This window comes from Rhipicephalus microplus, chromosome 7 (assembly GCF_043290135.1).
Source record: "Rhipicephalus microplus isolate Deutch F79 chromosome 7, USDA_Rmic, whole genome shotgun sequence".
In the NCBI taxonomy this organism is placed as follows: Eukaryota; Metazoa; Arthropoda; class Arachnida; order Ixodida; family Ixodidae; genus Rhipicephalus; species Rhipicephalus microplus.
In genome coordinates, this window is record NC_134706.1 from 81,111,882 (window position 1) to 81,128,770 (window position 16,889).

Here is a 16,889-nt window from a genome sequence, read left to right on the forward strand (position 1 = left end):
ACAAATTTGTACCTACGTTTGTACACTGTCAACGGTAGCACCAGCTAGAATTACTTTACGAAGATACATAGAAAGGGGGGTGTCAAGCACAAGAAGTGAGTTCCATTGAAAAGGAGGGGAGAGCCCGAAGGTAAGAAATGTTCTTTTTTTTTTTCTACGTCTTGTTGAGCTGCTTTAACGATGCTATTGTACAATCTGGCCCAACTTTCTATTCTGCTACTATGAAGAAAAGGGGAGGGGGGGTCAGAAGAAAATTTGTTTGATGTGTGTGGCCCCTGTATAGCAAGAAATTTATTCGTGTGAGGCAGGGGGAGGGTGACCCTACATATGTTACTACGGTGGTAGCAGTTTAATGATAACCTATTTCTTTCGGCCCCTGGCAGTTTGTGGCCTATATTCCTGGACCCTCGTTTTTCACAGAGGCCATGAACATGTCACTAGGTGGCTCTCGGCTTTCCCTGGTGGCCCAGTTTGACGACTTCTGCCGACGGCACAACACGTTCGCAGACACGGCAGCCGAAGGTGAGTCCGTGTGTTTGTTTCTACCAGCCTGTAACACCAAACGCTGCTGTAGGCCCTGCTCTCTCAGCTGGACTGTGAATGCTAGGCATGTTGATGTTGTAAGAGCACGTAGTTCTGGAAGTAAGGACCAGCGGAAGACATTGGTGATCTTGGATATTGTGAGGCCACACACTCCCGTGTTCAGTCATATTGACCACGACAGTACATAATGAAAGATGCATGCATGCATTTTCATAATGGCAATTATTGACCACTGCTGTATGCTCAGGCACATTTGTATGTATTTTAATCCGTTTGTATGCCACGTTGCTGAGATTATGGAATTGCACATTGACACTCTTCATATTGAACTTTGCCTACTCCACAAGCCTGTTGCACATACGTAATTGTCAGAACAACAGATATATCACAGAACTACCAAACACTGATTTACTGCTGGGAAAACATTTAGGAGCTTTGCACAGGAGACCAATGAACTTACAGTATCCATGCAAAAATTAGAAATGGTCACGTTGCATGCATTAGTAAAACAGGCTGCCAGGTTTTTAACAAGCAAGTGATTTCACGAGCAGTACACTATTTTGAAAATATACAGAGAACTAAGAGTGTGGGAATCAAGTGAAGCTTACCATTTTCACACATGTGCAAACGCTTGTGTCAGTGTGCCCTCTAATTCTATGCATGGCTTTGACATTGCTTGCTTGTTGAACACGTGGAAGTGTGATTTGCCAACACATGTAATATGAGATGATTTCTTTTCTTTATCTATGTAGATACTGCGTATTTTTTGATCTTCTGTGCAAAGCTTCTGAATCCACTGCACTTCCCAGTAGTAAACCAGTGGTTAACAACCACTGGCTTATGTCTGGTTGATTGGTTTGCTAGTTAACAACCATAGACAAAGGTGCTGAACTAACAGTTCAGCACTTTTGTCTGTCATTGTTCTGTGTCTAAGGCTTTATGTTCCTGTCTTAAAGTATATGTGCTATTGAAAAGTTCAGTATGCCATTCCAATAATTTTGTGTTTCCATAGTAACTCTGCATGAATATCTGAAAGACTTTTCATGGATTCTGTTAGGATAACATACGAAGTAATAGGAATGACATACAAAATGTTTCAATGGGTATAGCAAATATCTCGGAGCGAAAAAAGTCGTGTTGAAATGCATGGAATGGAGGTCACAAACCTCCACCCCGTCCTCCACTGCACAACTGTGCGGTGTGAATGACCCACACACTCATATTTAGCGCTGTGAGACCCTTCATTTGTTTTCTTGGCTTCAATGTATTTTGCGAATTGGAGGCTTAAGGGGCACATGCACTGCTATGATGCTTCACAGCGTGCCAAACAGCTGATTCAGGCTGCATAATCTTGTCTATCAAAATAATTAAAAATTAAAGCAGATTTGCACTGAAGGAAGCTATTTTTCTTTTTCTTCCTGTTTTTGTATCCTCTTGCTGTTTTCTATTCTTTTCTTTTGCTCTCGTTAAGCTATAGTTTACTGTATTCTTTGCTACATTCCTTTCTCATCATCACTTCTCTTTCCCACCTTTTTGGCAAACTATACCATACAAGGCTCTGTTAGTGTGCCTGGATAGCCAGGCGGCTAAGACACTCTTTGTATCATGCGTACACCGGCTCAAATCTTGCCTCTCAAGAGTTTTTTTTTCCTTAGAGATTTCTTCTTTATCTCACTCTTTCTCTCTCTCTGTACTCATCTCAACTAACAGTTATTGCATCCTGATCGCCTCCGAGACTCAAGAAGTAGTCGTGCACTTGGCGACGTTCCTTGAAGGTGTGATTACGAACCAGCTGGCTCTAGACATCAGTCTTGCGTGCACCCCCATTGGTGCAGGCTTGTGCACGTGCAATTAGAGGGGGAAGTGATGTATCCATTAAAAAAGTATTAAAAAGTTGTATCCTACTATAGCTGGAAAAATGTTTGTGGTTGAATTTTTTTCATAGAAACTTCATGAAACTTTCCACTTCCAGAACGACATAAAATAAGGGTGTTGCAATTCTGCACTCAGTTTCACACATGTACTGCTATGGAAGCTATTAAAGAATTTCGGTCTGCAGAATGCGCAACTCTGCGCATCTCGTGGCTGGCTTGCATTGTTGAAACACTCCTGCGAGTCGAGCACAATCTCAGAGTGACGCGCCGCAAAGGGCAGCATGTGAAATACCAAAACGAAAAACAAATAAATGGCGAGCAATTCAGCCCCATAAGTCTTATAACGGTGTTTGTTTGCTTGTTTGTATGGCACAAAACATCTTCGATTACTACTTGTTGCACAACAAAAAGAAAATCCTATTCTGCATGGTAAGAATGTTGACCTATTTCTTAATGCAAACACTTCTACTGCAAGCAGTCTCGCTAGTCTCCACAGCATCGCACTTTATGTGTGAAATGTAGTACACTCATACCTCATTATAACAAAGCTTTATCTTGCATGAAATTAAGTTTGTTATATCCAAAAATTTGTTATGACTGTATATTCTTAACATTATATTTCCTCCAAAGCTACCCTAAGTTTGCTGTTATAACCGATATTTTGTTATATCCGGGTTCATTATATCGAGGTTTGAGTGTATAGCGTCCGGCTTGTGGTTGATCCGCGTATTTTTACTGCTGATATTTCTCATCACAAGGGGCAGCAATGTATTTTATCTGTGTTTGAGTAGCTGCTATACTGAAACCAATATCGTTTCAAAATTTTCAGAGTTAATTTTGGAATTTGTGCGTAACCAAGAAGCGTGCCGTAAGCAGTGGCATGCCGCCATCCTGGAAAACGCAGAGCTCAAGGAACAGATAGCATCGTTGAAGGAAACGAATGGCGAGCTTGAGCGAAAGCTCATTCACACAAAGTAAGCATTTTCTTGGTACTTACTGCTGCCACACACTGTGGTTCTGCGGATTATCCAAAATCTTCTACACAGTCCATTGCTAGCATTAAAATTGAACTCTCATTACAATATAGTATGCCATTTTCTTTTTTAATGATAGGAAATCCTGACCATGCTGTCTAAATGTTTCATCTATGAAAGCAGCACTTAGGACTTGGAGCATGAAAATTAAAGGAGATTTGTATATTTAACATTTTAACTGATATATTTAAATTTTAACTAATACAAAACATCTGGATTCATGGCCTACATAGCTTATTATAAAATTATTACAGAGATGAAATGTTCTGGTACAGCATTACTTAGCGTTCGCATCTTCAAGTACACCCATATACAAACCCAGGTAGACTAAATTTCCGGGCCCCTCCACCACGGCATCCCTCATAACCAAATTGGGGTTTTAGGAGACAAAGCACCAGCAATTACTAGATGGTAGTGCTACGCAGCCTGGGCTAGAGGTGGCGTTGTCTAACTCTCCCAGGTTATTAAGCGCACTCAAATGCCCTACAAAAAATCTAAACACGGGAGCACCCTCCATTGTAGCTCAAACGGTAAAGCATTCGGACGTGTAGTTTGAAGGTTGTAGGTTCGTATGCCATCGTCGGAAAAAGCAATTTTTAGTGCACTTGAATTTCTTTGAATTTAAGTTACAATCGCTACAATACACTCATTAAACCACAGATAATGTCCCATAAGCTTTCTTTGACTGAATTACTTGTTGGTTTTATTAGGTGTGTATAATAGAGAAAACGAGCCACTCGGAAAATTACCCTACTTTCCTACTAGATATTAATGCACCGATTTCGACTGGCGAATGCTCTGACTAGTGAGTCGGTACTCTTACTAGCGACTTTGACTAGGGATTATGATTCTAATTGCCAAACTTTTTGTTTGCTGCAGGGAAGTGCTGCGCAAAGAGCTCTTGCGCAGAGAAAGATGTGAAGAAGAGGCTAAACAAAAGGTAGAGTTCAGAAGCAACTTGTTTGAATCGAGTGCGCCAAGCACGGTCAACCCACATTATAAAAAGTCATTCTGCACATCTTTTTGTACCGCATCAATAATCGTCTCTTTATTATTGCAGTGTTAGCAGTAACTAGGCTTGTGGGAATATTCGAACGAATAGTAGAGTATTTGAATTCGCTTTGATTGGAATTTAAATTATGGAAAATGTTGAAGTATTCGCAATGAACAGATAAATGTATTTTAATCTGCACGTAACAGCCTGTAAAAATGGTTTCACTTCAGTACAGGGATGCTGAGCCATGAAAGCACTTACTCAAAGAAAATCGGCTCTGCCACGAAGCCTTACTTCACATTTAAAGGAGCCCTGCAACACTTTTATTGCGATAGCAATCATGTGGACACTCTTCGCTAAATTTTTCTGTCGGCATGGGCGTCGCCGTCATTCGTCGTACATGTATACGTATATATATATATATATATATATATATATATATATATATATATATATATATATATATATATATATATATATATATATATATATATATATCAAAATGCAAGAAAGAAAAAATTCTGAAAAAAAAGTCCGGTGCGCAAAATGAAACGTGGAAGCTCTGAGTCGTGAATGCAAGGCGTTAACCACTGAGCCACCGAGCAGCACGTCCTTCAACATTCAAACACCAAGCTATATATATCTATTACTTACTGCTGGTGATGGGCGTCTTGGGGGAGGGGGCAGACTATCACGTTTTCAGCATTACCAGCAAGATGGCGCAATGAGCGTTCGCATCTCCCACGCCTACTTTGCCCCTCGGAGTGGAGAAGGCGGATGCTCGCACTGTGTTGTGTCGCCCAAGAGGCAGACAGAAATTATGTGCCTCTTGCCTCCTTTCTAGAATCGCTCAATCAAAGAACGTGGCCTTATCTCCCGGTAGGGACACATGGTACGTCTTGGCTGGCATTGGGATTTCACTAGAACGTTTCTCCAAGACTTCTTCAAGAGTGCATTTGATTTCAATGAGTATTGTAACTTTTCCAATGGCGAACACTTCTTGCCAAAAGTAGCGTAAACATGGCCATTCCCTTTTCAAACTGTGCTTCCGAAGGTACTTTCGTGGGCAGTTTCAACCTCTGAAACTATGGACGTGTACTTCCTCTGTCTTCTGCATTCAGTGGTCCAAGTTATTGCACAGTGTTGAAATGCATGCAGAAGAAGCAGGGTTGCTAAAAGTGAGAAAAAAAAAAGACTTTGCTTGGAAGCAAGAGTTTATAAAAGGCTTTGAAAGGAGCCCTGCAACCCTTTTTGGCCATGGTTGGCAAATGCTGCAAATTGGTCGTCTAAGCTCCCGTGAACATGCAAGCCAGATATCATGGTACTGCACACTGCAGGGAATTGGTAACTGTGTCGTAAATAGAGCTAGAAATTGCTCATTCTCTCCACAAATTGTCATCAATGTAACTTATGTGAGCATTCGTGGCCTGTGCGATTATTGCTGCTACCACGAGCAGATTTTTTTATCCACTGTGCTAGAATCGCTGATTGGTGAGAGCAGTGGGCTCATGATCACACCGATTGAGCCGACCTGATGAAAGTGCTTGGTTCGGCGTTAAGTCCAAATCTTATATTTACGCGATGAAACTGGAAGAAACACATGTGCAGCCACTGGGCTCCTTTCCCTCCCGTCTGGTCTAATAGGTTCTGCGCTTAGCACTGAAAACACATTGAACCAGGAAGGCCAGAAATGTATCCTTGCAAGGTGCTCCAAGTCGACATGTTCACTGGCACTGCTTATTTTTTTAGTAATATCTCTTCCTTCCTAGCTTCCAGCACGATTACCAAGAAGAAAGGAGAGATGTGCCTGAAATATAGGAGAAATCCTTGCAACTCTGAACTTACTTGGAGAATTTGAAAAGTTCTTTTGGAGTCCATTTGCAAGATGCAATGCAACTCCAACGGTGAAGTAATTCGATGATGACATGGAAAAGCACTGCAGAGCCCCTTTGAGTTGTTACTTGTTGACCGTCTTGTGGTTAACTGCGTGTTAACATTCACTTTGCTCGTTCTTCTTCAGCAACACCAACTTGAGCAAGTCCGCAACCTCCTTGCCAGTACCAACTCGATTTGTGACGAGACGGCCGAGAAGCTCTCGATTATTATGCCAACCAGCACCGGACCGAAAGATCGCGCAGCCAGGTCAGTTGAGGGACATCTCCGGCAGGCGCACTGTAGATGTCTGTCGTATCCAGGAGGGGATCTGGCCACTATTATCAAGGAGGCTGCCCTAGCAGCTGGAAATAAATAGGCCTGCATTAAAATTAATCTCTAATGATACCTTTTTTTGTTTATTGGCTTGTTGTAACTATTAAGGCTGTTGATCCGGGTACAGCCCTTCATGCTTACAAACCATTCAAAGCAACAGTGTAGATTGCATAAGACTTTGCCGAAGTTGTCAAAGCGGGCCTCATTTTCTCAATTTTCAGGATGAGCGTCATCGACGAGTCTGTTGGCTCAGTGCTCTCTCCTTCTAGAGAAGACTTGGATGTCAGTGAGGACTCGCCTGTCTGCGTCGAGCAAGCGCCGGTACAACAGGGCAAGCGTCGGTACAACTTCTTTGAGGGCTTGTCGCCACTAGGAAAGAAGTTTAAGGTTGGTCTTCACGCTTTGTGTGTTCATTCTCATATTTCGGCAAAATGGTAACTTGGGCGAGTTGGTATGGGCTCATATTTAAATCTAACCGTACAAAGTGAAACAAGCAGACTGGTAGGAGAAGAAATTATTCGCGCATACGTAGAAATGTTATATTTCTTTTGTTATCTTGAGGTTTCCATCACATTCAGAGGACCTCTGTCACAGATTCCAATTGCCGTAATCATTGCAATATGATTGGATATATTGTCACAATGAATGACACTTTGTTAATTGAAAACATCACGCTTATTTTTTTCTTTAAATTTCTTGATTGATATTGCTAAAATTGTAGTTTATCAATATTTGTGTGCTCAATTCAAGCATGCCATTATTTTTCTAGTACAGTGCGTAGTTTTCAAAATTTGATATGATTTACCCACATTTTGGGTAGGAGGATTATCACTTTGCATCTCTCAGGGTTCTGGAAAAAATTCGCTCCCCAAAAGGCACATAAAATATTTCATATCTTGAAAACTACCCATTGTACTAGAAAAATGATTGCATGCTCGAAATAAATACACTAGTATACATAAACTCTGCAAGTTTCATCGAAGTTGATCAGTAAATGTAAAAAGAAAGATTTAAGGGCAGTGTCCTCGCTTAAGAATGTTTCCATGTCCAAACTTGAGGGTTGAGCCCCTTTACATGTCTTTATTTTGCTACAACTGCTTGGGCCGCACTGGCTCAATGCAGCATTGTAATCTCCTGATCCAACAATGCGGGCAGTGCTTTGCTGTTTTGTGTTGTAAGCAATAGATGACTTGCTGTCAGACTTGAGCATTAGGCACAAAATTTTTGTGTTTGCTTTTTTATTAATGTTCCCGGTACTAAATTGACTTGGCAGAATTAAGTCTATTTGCTTACTTCTGTGACATAAACAATGCCTTTGAAAAAAGCAAGTTGAATAAACATGACACAAGAGAACGAGACGTCGATCTTTTGACACAGTTGAAACCCAATGTAACAAGGTGATGACTGTGCTCAAATTGCTTCACTAAATGGCGAGTTGGTAAAACTCATAAACGAATTTTTGGGTTCTTTGAAATTCAAATTTGCAACGAAGTGGCACTCGGAAGCTGTGTCGGCACTGTGTTTGCTGCCAATCCACACCTGCGTGTGGGTTGGCAGCACCTGCGCGCTTGAGGGCCTGCCCCATGCCCGGGCAAGCTACGACGGGCTGCCTATATTCAAAGATCGGGACAGCATTCATGCGCAATCATCAAGTCCGCAGGCTGAGAAAGAAAGTTCCAAGAAGGCAATAGTGCCAGTGGTCGTGTAAGCAATGCAATATCTAAAGAAGCCACTGTAGTGTTGTCTGTCTCTGTGGATCAGTGGCTAGGGTGCTCGGCTGCTGATCCAAGGGTCACAGGTTGGATCCCGGCCGCAGCGGTCGCATTTCAATGGAGGCGAAATGATAAAGGCACATGTACTGTTTGATCTCGTTACACGTTAAAGAATCGCAGGTGGTCAAAATTTCCGGAGCCCTCCATTAAAAAGTCTCTCATAATCATATCGTGGTTCTGGCATGTGAGATTTACATATTGTTGAATTACTGTAGTGTTCCTGTGAGAGTATTTGTGTGTTCAGTAAACTTATCGCTCCTTGCACCATCTGTTCAATAAGAGCCCAACAGTCTGTTGAATGCGTTGTTTTGCGGGTGGCCAGAGTTCAGCACAGCACGGTCAGAACCAAAACTAGAGTCGTGACTAGGAGAGCTACATGTTTGACCACGATAGCACTGGAGTGCATGTTGGGACCCGTCTGTTTCAGTATTAGAATTGAATCGCCGCTTGTTTACTCATTTCTTTTGGGCAGAACAAATGATGAATACAACAAACAAAAACAAGAACAGGAATAACATGTGATAGTTAAAACGACGAGGCTAAACAAAAATTAGTTAATATCGCAATCGCCCTCGCTCGGTAAAGTGAAGGTTTGCGTGCGCACTTACCTGCTGTATTCTTATTAGAAGAATTCAGGTTGGCATTCAGTCTAGTCTATTTTGTTGTTATTTTTCATTACTTAAAACTAAGCTCATTAGCACTTTAAGAAACCTTTTTGTGCACAATAGTGGTCTTATATCTGATAACTATTTTCTTTCACGTTTTTGCTATCCTTTGCAAGGATGCTGTCCACTGTTTTTAGCATGCTTTTTGCTATCATGGTCATAACAGCTAGAGCATGTTATGAGAAGAGCTGACTTTGGTGGTGCAGTGCTGCCAATGTTTGTAACTACAGTCGAATCTCGATAATTTAATCTCGAAGGGACCTGAAAATTTGTTCGAATTAATGAAAGCTAATTAAATGGAGGGCTCTCCATGCAGTGGCGCATGTGCATTGAGCTAACACACGAAAAGGAAGTTTTAGAAGACTTACATTTGTTCACAAATCACAGAACATCCGTCATTAATTGAAGTAATCGGTGATGCATGTCTGCACACGTTTGCCTTGCAGCGAGTCAATCGATTTCATACGCAGCTTGCAAAGCATTTTTACTTCGGCTTCTGCATCCTCCTGGCAAGAGAAGTTGTGCGCGAAAATGCCCAGCGCCGGCACTTTCTAAAGACGACGATAACGACTGCTACGTAGCGTAGCCTCCCGTTCTCCGCTACGCAGCCGCAGCATGGCCAGCGCGTGACGAGAAAGGAGGAGCGTCTCCAGGAGGAGAGAATTTCAGAAAAAAACCAACACTCCATGGTAGCTTTTTCTTTTTTTTTTTGCTCTCTTTGCACGCGTCGTTGAAAGGAGAAGGGTTACATGGCAGGGAAGGGAAAGGAGGAAGTGCGGAACCCCCCCCTCAAGGCGCAGAGCTGTGCTCCCGCAAGGGGAAAAGGCTGCAGAAGATAGTGCCTTTTTCCTTTCCTTCAGCTAAACAATCGTTCAACCCAGCGACGGCTTTACGTGGCAGGGACAGAAAAGACAGGAGCATGTGACACGGGTGCATCGCAGATCGGCATTTGAGAGACAGCAAACATTCCACCGCAGCCTTTTCTTTCCTTTTCATTTCCTTCCCAGGCAGCGTTGAGGTGTCTCAGGTGCCGCCGCGAGATTGGGCGGAGTGCTAAGAGAATTTTTGGAGCGTGGTATGTTCGAAATAATTGTAGAAAAAAGTTGGGCGTTCGAATTACCGGGCGTTTTCGCCCATATGAATACACATAGCTTCGACGGGACCTCATCGTGATGTAGAATTAACCAGAAGTTCGAATTAAGTGTGTTTGAAATAATGAGATTCGACTGTACTACCACACCCACACGAATTGAGAAATGGAATTCATGGGATTTGAACCCGGATCCCTGTATGGTAGTTGAGTATTCCAGTAGTCCTGCCAGTGCTCCTCAAAAAGTTATCATGCAACTCCCCAAAAAGTTATCATGCAGGAATCATGGCGCCCAAAGAATTGCATTACATACGTGATACAGCCTAGCAGAAGAGGGAAATAACAACCAGGCGTCCCACATTGGGCATAGTGGGTACTTCTCTACTGCGAAAGTTGTGATTACATATGGTGTGGTGGGTACCTTACACATGTACTTGTACTGAATACTCATTATAACGAAGTTGGATCTTACACGAAAATAAGTTCACTACCAAAAACTTGTTAAAAAGGTATATTCTTCACACTATCTATTGCAAGACCATTCTTAATTTACTCCGTTATAATCGATGTTTTGTTATATCCGGGTTTATTATATTGAGGTTCGAGTGTGATTGCCTCGAAAGAGTTCTCAATGGCCTCTAGAAAGGCCACTTTTACTGTTTTTTCCAGTGTGACTGTGTTGCGTGTTCCATGCAGGCCTGGCATTTCTTCATGGTACTGTAGAGCCCAAAGGGAAGACGGCTGATGTGCGAGCTGCAGGACAGATTACCGGGCACCTCCATGCGTATCTATTTTTGCACACGCAGGGAATGCCCCTGGCGTTAAAGCAGATGCGTTCGCTTTAGTACCTTTCATCTACATGTGCTGAATCTACTAGCAAGCACACTAAAATCGGGATATAACGAACCCGGATATAACAAAATTTCGGTTATAACGAAATAAATAAAGAGAACTCTTGCAATATATACACTGTTTCGAATATACCTTTATAACAACGTTTTTGGATATAACGAACTTATTTTCGTGTGAGGTACAACTTCGTTATAACGAGGTCCGAGCGTAACATCATCGAGGTACATTTAATTTGATAGCAACCTGTTCTTGCATTCCAGGCCAAGACTGAGGAGGATAAGCCTCATGCCAGCATGGTGCAGACAACTATAACCATCAAGGATGGCCAGGATCTGGTAGCGACAACACGAGTCGTTGCCCAGCCGCCTATGCCCTCTACGCCGGATGTGCCAACCCCGCCACCACTGTCACCGATATTGGCTTCTCCAGCATCACCATTGGCTTCTCCAGCATCGACATTGGCTTCTCCAGCATCAGCATTGGCTTCTCCAGCATCGACACTGGCATCTCCAACAACCATGATGATGCCAAAGTACTCAAGTGGTCAGTAATATTTGTTTTTTTATGCCTTGTTCGCGACAGCCGGTGTGTGGGGTGCATCGTTTAGTTTCTGCTCGTACATTCATTCAAAAGTTCGATTGGAATCAGTTATGCTAGATTTAGATATAATTTACTTCTCTCACATCACACATCACACAAGTTTTCATGCAAACGTGATGCCTCAGTGTTTGTGCCTTAAATCGAAGCCTTTGCTTAATTCTTTTCCGGAATTATTTTAGTCCAATTTAGCATTACATTGTAATCCCTCTCCACTGACATAGATGTGCTTCTGCTTCCCGTGTATTCTTATGTATAGTTGTGATGATAAACAATGCATCAGTCAGTAAGGTCAGTATTAAAATGTTTATGTGGGAAACCTGCGCCTAGCAATACGAACCAGTCGCTATGCAGTAGCGGCAAGTACATACTAAGATTGTGATCTTTGGTGGAACGTATACTTGTGTCATTGTACATGCCAGTGCTATGGCTGGCACTTGCTGAAGTTCTAGGCTGTGTTTCGTGGTAGATATTATGCAGTCATTCTCTTAATGTTCATATTCGTTCGATGATTTTTCTGTATACTTGGGTAGAGCTTGAAACACCCTGTTTGTCGGGCAAAGCTATTGCCAGTTGGACATTGATTGTACTTGTCTTTGGGAAGTTTGAATAGTAAGATTCTGGTGCAAATCAAGTTGAATAACAAACACTATTTCAAAAATATTTAATATTTCGAATATTGGCACACTGCCAGATTTTGGTCATTTTAGTAATCCGTATCAATATGTTTTTTAAAACCCCACATGAAATCCCCTTTAGAAATCATCCTTATGAGGAATATGGAAAAGGCATTTTTTAAAATAGCAAGGTTAGGCGTAATTTTTATTGACTCTCCCTCTGCTCCTGCCAGTTTTGCTGTCCCTGCTCTTGTCAGACTATAATTTGTAGCAGCGGTCCTCTAACTGAGGTGAGCTTGAGGCCCCTTGTCTAGATGTTGCACAAGGAAAATGTTTTCGCTTGTACCTGCCAACGTTTCTATACTTGACGGTCCCGATGACACCGAGTGGCAATTGATGACTGCTTATTGTGCTTTTCTTGTGCTTGGACGACCTAAGGATCTGCACCGAGCACTCCGGTCGCTCAGAGGCGCGGACAGGCCACGGCAAGTGTCGCCGTGCCAGGCCGGAGCAACTCGGCCGAGAGGTTGCTCTCCCAACAACACACCTTCTGCCCCAAGACAGCAATCAAGACGGAGACGTGCGGTCCTTGCGGCAAGCGGATCAAGTTCTACAAGACTGTCTACAAGTGCAGCCGCTGCAATGCTGTCAGCCACATGGAGTGCAGGCACCTGGTTAGTCGATGCCCTCTGTATCGATATTATAATACATTTGAACCTCATTATAATGAAGTTGTATTTGACGAGAAAATAAGTTCTTTATATGTGAAAATTCATTGTAAAGGTATATTTCTAACACTACATTTCTTACCAAATAGGAACCAGCTAGCTCGCTTCTCCATTTTGCTTTATTGTATCTATTGCAACACTATTCTTCATTTGCTTCCTTATAATCGACATTTTGTTATATTTGTGTTTGTTATACAGTCAAATCTCATTATTCCAAACATGCCTAATTCGAACTTCCGGTTAATTCGACATCACGATGAGGTCCCTTCAAAGCTATGTCTATTCCAATGGGTGAAAACGCCTGGTAATTCGTATGCGCAAGCGCTTGTGACGGTTAATTCGAACATAATGCGCTCCGAAAATGCTCTCAGCACCACGCCCAATCCTGCGGCGGCACCTGCGACACCTCAGCGCTGCGTGCGAAGGAAATTAAAAGAAAAGAAAAGGCTGTGGTAGAATGTTTGCTCTTTCTCAAATGCCGATCTGCGATGTGCCCGTGTCACGCTTCTCCCTTTTCAGTCCCTGCCACGTAAAGCCCTTCTCCTTCCAACGCCGCGCGCGAACAAAGAGAGGAAAAAAAAAAAAAAAAGATAGCTGTCGCTGGGTTGAATGAATGTGGGAAAAAAGGAAAGAAAAAAGGCACTTCTGCAGCCCTTGTCCCTTGTGGGAGCACGCCTCTGCGCCTTGAGGAGGGGGGGGTCTCACAGACCAGTGCCATGCTTCTCCCTTTCCCGTCCCTGCCACGTAACACTTCTCCTTTCAACCACACGTGCGAAGAGAGCAAAAAAAAAAAAAAAGCTGCCGTGGAGTGTTGGTTTTCTCTCAAATGCCTATCCGCTTCTTTCCACATGGAGATGCTCCTCCTCTCGTTATGTGCTGGCCATGCTGTGGCTGCGTAGCGGAGAGGCTCTGCTGTGCAGTCGTTGTTGTCATCGTCTTTAGAAATTGTCGGCACTAGACATATCCGGTTGCAACTTCTCTTGCCAGGAGAATGCTGCAGCCGAAGTAGAAACGCTTTGCAAGCTGCGTGCGAAACTGATTGACTCGCTGCAAGGCAAACGTGTACAGACGTGCATCGCCGATTACTTCAATTAATAATGAATGTCCTGTGATTTGGGAATAAATGTAGGTATTCTGAGATTTCCCCCTCGTGTGTTAGCTCAATGCACATGCGCCACTGCATGGAGAGCCCTCCGTTCATTTAGCTTTCATTAATTTGAACTTTTTTTTAATTCGAACAAATTTTCGGTAGCCTTCAAGTTTGAATTATCGAGATTCGACTGTATCAAGGTTAGAGTGCATAGTATTCTCCGGCATGCAACTTGCATGTGAGAGTTGCAAAAAATCGCAGGGGTGCTCGTGCTTGACTAAATTTTTATTACAAGGGCTGTTGCAGTTTACGCACTAAGAAAGAGTTGAGGGTCTTTAAATTGACATGGTGTCATAATTAGGCAAAACAAGCAAATCCAATGGACAGACTGGCCGAAGAAAGCGTAGGGGACATTATTTGTATGAATGACGTAAAGTGAAAGAAAAAACCTGGGCGAAATAGCATTTTTTCTGTCAGTGGGATTCAAACCCACAATCTTTGTTATTCGAAGATTGTGGGTTTTGGTTTGATGGACGCAAAGGCACGCTTTTTCTCCAGTTTAATTTTCACTTTAGGTTATAATCAATACACTATAGTTTTAAAAAAAATTGCACCCCTATTTATTCCTTGGCTTAATTGACTGTTGGTTTTATTGGATGTGTCTAACAAAATACAAAGCCCCGTGAACAATACCTTTTCTTTTTTTGTGTGCACTGTCAAATCACATCAAGTTTTATTATTTCTTAATAAGATGTACAAAAAAAGAATATACAGAAGGAGGCCCCATAGTATACACTGAAATGGGACCTCCTATGAAATGTAAACATAAGTATTTGATTGGCAACGACAGTGCAAAAATAAGAGAATACAAGGTAAAAAAAATGAAATACAGATACAATTAAATGACGATGCTCTCATCAACTATATTCAATCGAAAATATAAACTGTAAAATATATTTATATATATCTATATAAATAGCATGACATGAAAAGGAAAAAAAAAAAGACTGAGAAGGACATGGCAAGGGAGAAACCGGTTAGGCAGAAGAGTGAGTGTCGCATAGCAAAAACTTTTTCAATTCATGGCAAATTTCATGTGTTTCTTGAATTTTTGTTAGAAATGGCAATGTATTTCATAATGATATGGCCGCAAAGAGAACTGTCTGTCTGCCATAATTAGTTCGTACTTTGGGCAGAATGCAGTTGTTACGCTGTGCAAAACGAGTCGGGTTAGTATCTAGTAAAGATATGAATGAATTGATGATAATGATATTCGTTTATTGATTAGTTTGTAAAGAAAAGTGGCGAGATTGAATTTTACAAGAGTGGCAACACCAAGATTTTTATTTTCTTGTAGCAACTGTTTAGCATTGTGGGTGGGTTAACTAAACGTGATTAATCGAACTGCCTCGTTCTGAATGATTTGTAGTGGTTTTAGGTGAGTGGTGTACGTGTTACCTCATGAGGTTATGCAGTCATTGATGTAATTGATGCAGTAATTGATGATGAACAAAAGGTTGCTAAGAAGGCATGCAATTTTTCTATTCGAAAAGGCCGTTCTCTACCTACAGCGCAAGCCTTCCCAACAGCATTTTGTTGACCACGTCCTTTATCTTTGAAGTACTCTCAAACCTCGATATAACAAACCTAGTTTAAATGAAATATTGACTATAACAAAGTAAATGAGGAATAGTCTTGCAATAGGTATAGTGTTAGGAATATACCTTTATAACAAGTTTTCAGTTAAAGCGAACTTATTTTCATGTGACATGCAACTTCGTTTATAATAAGGTATGAGTATAGTGTTAGGAATATACCTTTATAACAAGTTTGCAGTTAAAACACTTATTTTCATGTGACATGCAACTTCGTTATAATGAGGTATGAGTATAGTATACCTTTCATAGCTTGTTTGCTTTTACTTTGTATCTCGGTTAGTACTAGGATTCATATTTATATTTCTCTACTTTTTCTTTTTATATCATGAGCGTGCTTGAGGTTTTAAGTTTTTTTTTTTCTTCACCGTTGCCATTCCTTGATTGTTTCTTTCAACAACCTCTCATTGCGAGGCATTTTCATTGCTTTATTTCATCCAATCACATTTTCATTGTATTTAGGCATGCCATAAAAAGGCCTTGCGTTTGAACAGTAAGAATAGTTGCTAGTTCGGCGCTGTCTTTCTGTTCCTGAGTGTACTGTCTTTTCGGATTGTTAAAATCTTTCATGCGTTAAAGAAGTCTTGGTATTAAAAATCATGGTGTTGTCTCTCCATTATGTTGTGCATCGTAATATCTCGGCTCCCACACGTGAAGTCCCAGAATTTTTTCTTGTTTTCTTGGGGCTATGATCACTGTGACTATGTAGTTTCATTTTATGAGGTTTTGAGAACAATAGATTCGAAATGAATGTTCATGTGACAAGAACTTTTTGGCAATGGCCAATGCAAGACGCTGGCTGATGGGGCAACACTTTTAGTGGAGCGCATCATTCTTACGGCATAGTGCACCACGACAGGGACAGAGAAGAGACATACAGTCACAGTGCTAACTTGAAACTAATGATTTCGTTTGCAATCACGCATGCTATTTGTACAATAACAGTAGATCGATAAAAACCTGGGAAACATGTAGAGGTACAGCCCAGCTCATGAACGTGCCATCACCGATTACAATAATCAGCACCTGTCAATGTCAAAGCAATGATTTGAGGTACTTCTTTTCTTTAGCTACAGTATTGAGTAAGGTCTTTGAAGTAAAATGTTATTCAATAGCTCCGATTTATATGTTGTAATGAATGTTGCTGCCTGCAAAACCAACTGTTTCCAT

The 16,889-nt window shown here is 41.6% G+C and overlaps 1 protein-coding gene across 1 annotated transcript in view; it reads left to right on the top strand.

Moving 5' to 3' along the window:
* The window catches only part of LOC119179806 (rac GTPase-activating protein 1), a 45,651-nt gene that overhangs the window by 879 nt on the left and 27,883 nt on the right, over nucleotides 1-16,889 (top strand). The window contains exons 2-8 of the mRNA XM_037430924.2: nucleotides 421-522; nucleotides 3,247-3,391; nucleotides 4,331-4,391; nucleotides 6,466-6,587; nucleotides 6,875-7,040; nucleotides 11,293-11,575; nucleotides 12,685-12,920. Coding sequence (XP_037286821.2) covers nucleotides 426-522; nucleotides 3,247-3,391; nucleotides 4,331-4,391; nucleotides 6,466-6,587; nucleotides 6,875-7,040; nucleotides 11,293-11,575; nucleotides 12,685-12,920 — 1,110 coding nt within the window. The 5' untranslated portion in view covers nucleotides 421-425. The remainder of the gene's footprint in view (nucleotides 1-420; nucleotides 523-3,246; nucleotides 3,392-4,330; nucleotides 4,392-6,465; nucleotides 6,588-6,874; nucleotides 7,041-11,292; nucleotides 11,576-12,684; nucleotides 12,921-16,889) is intronic.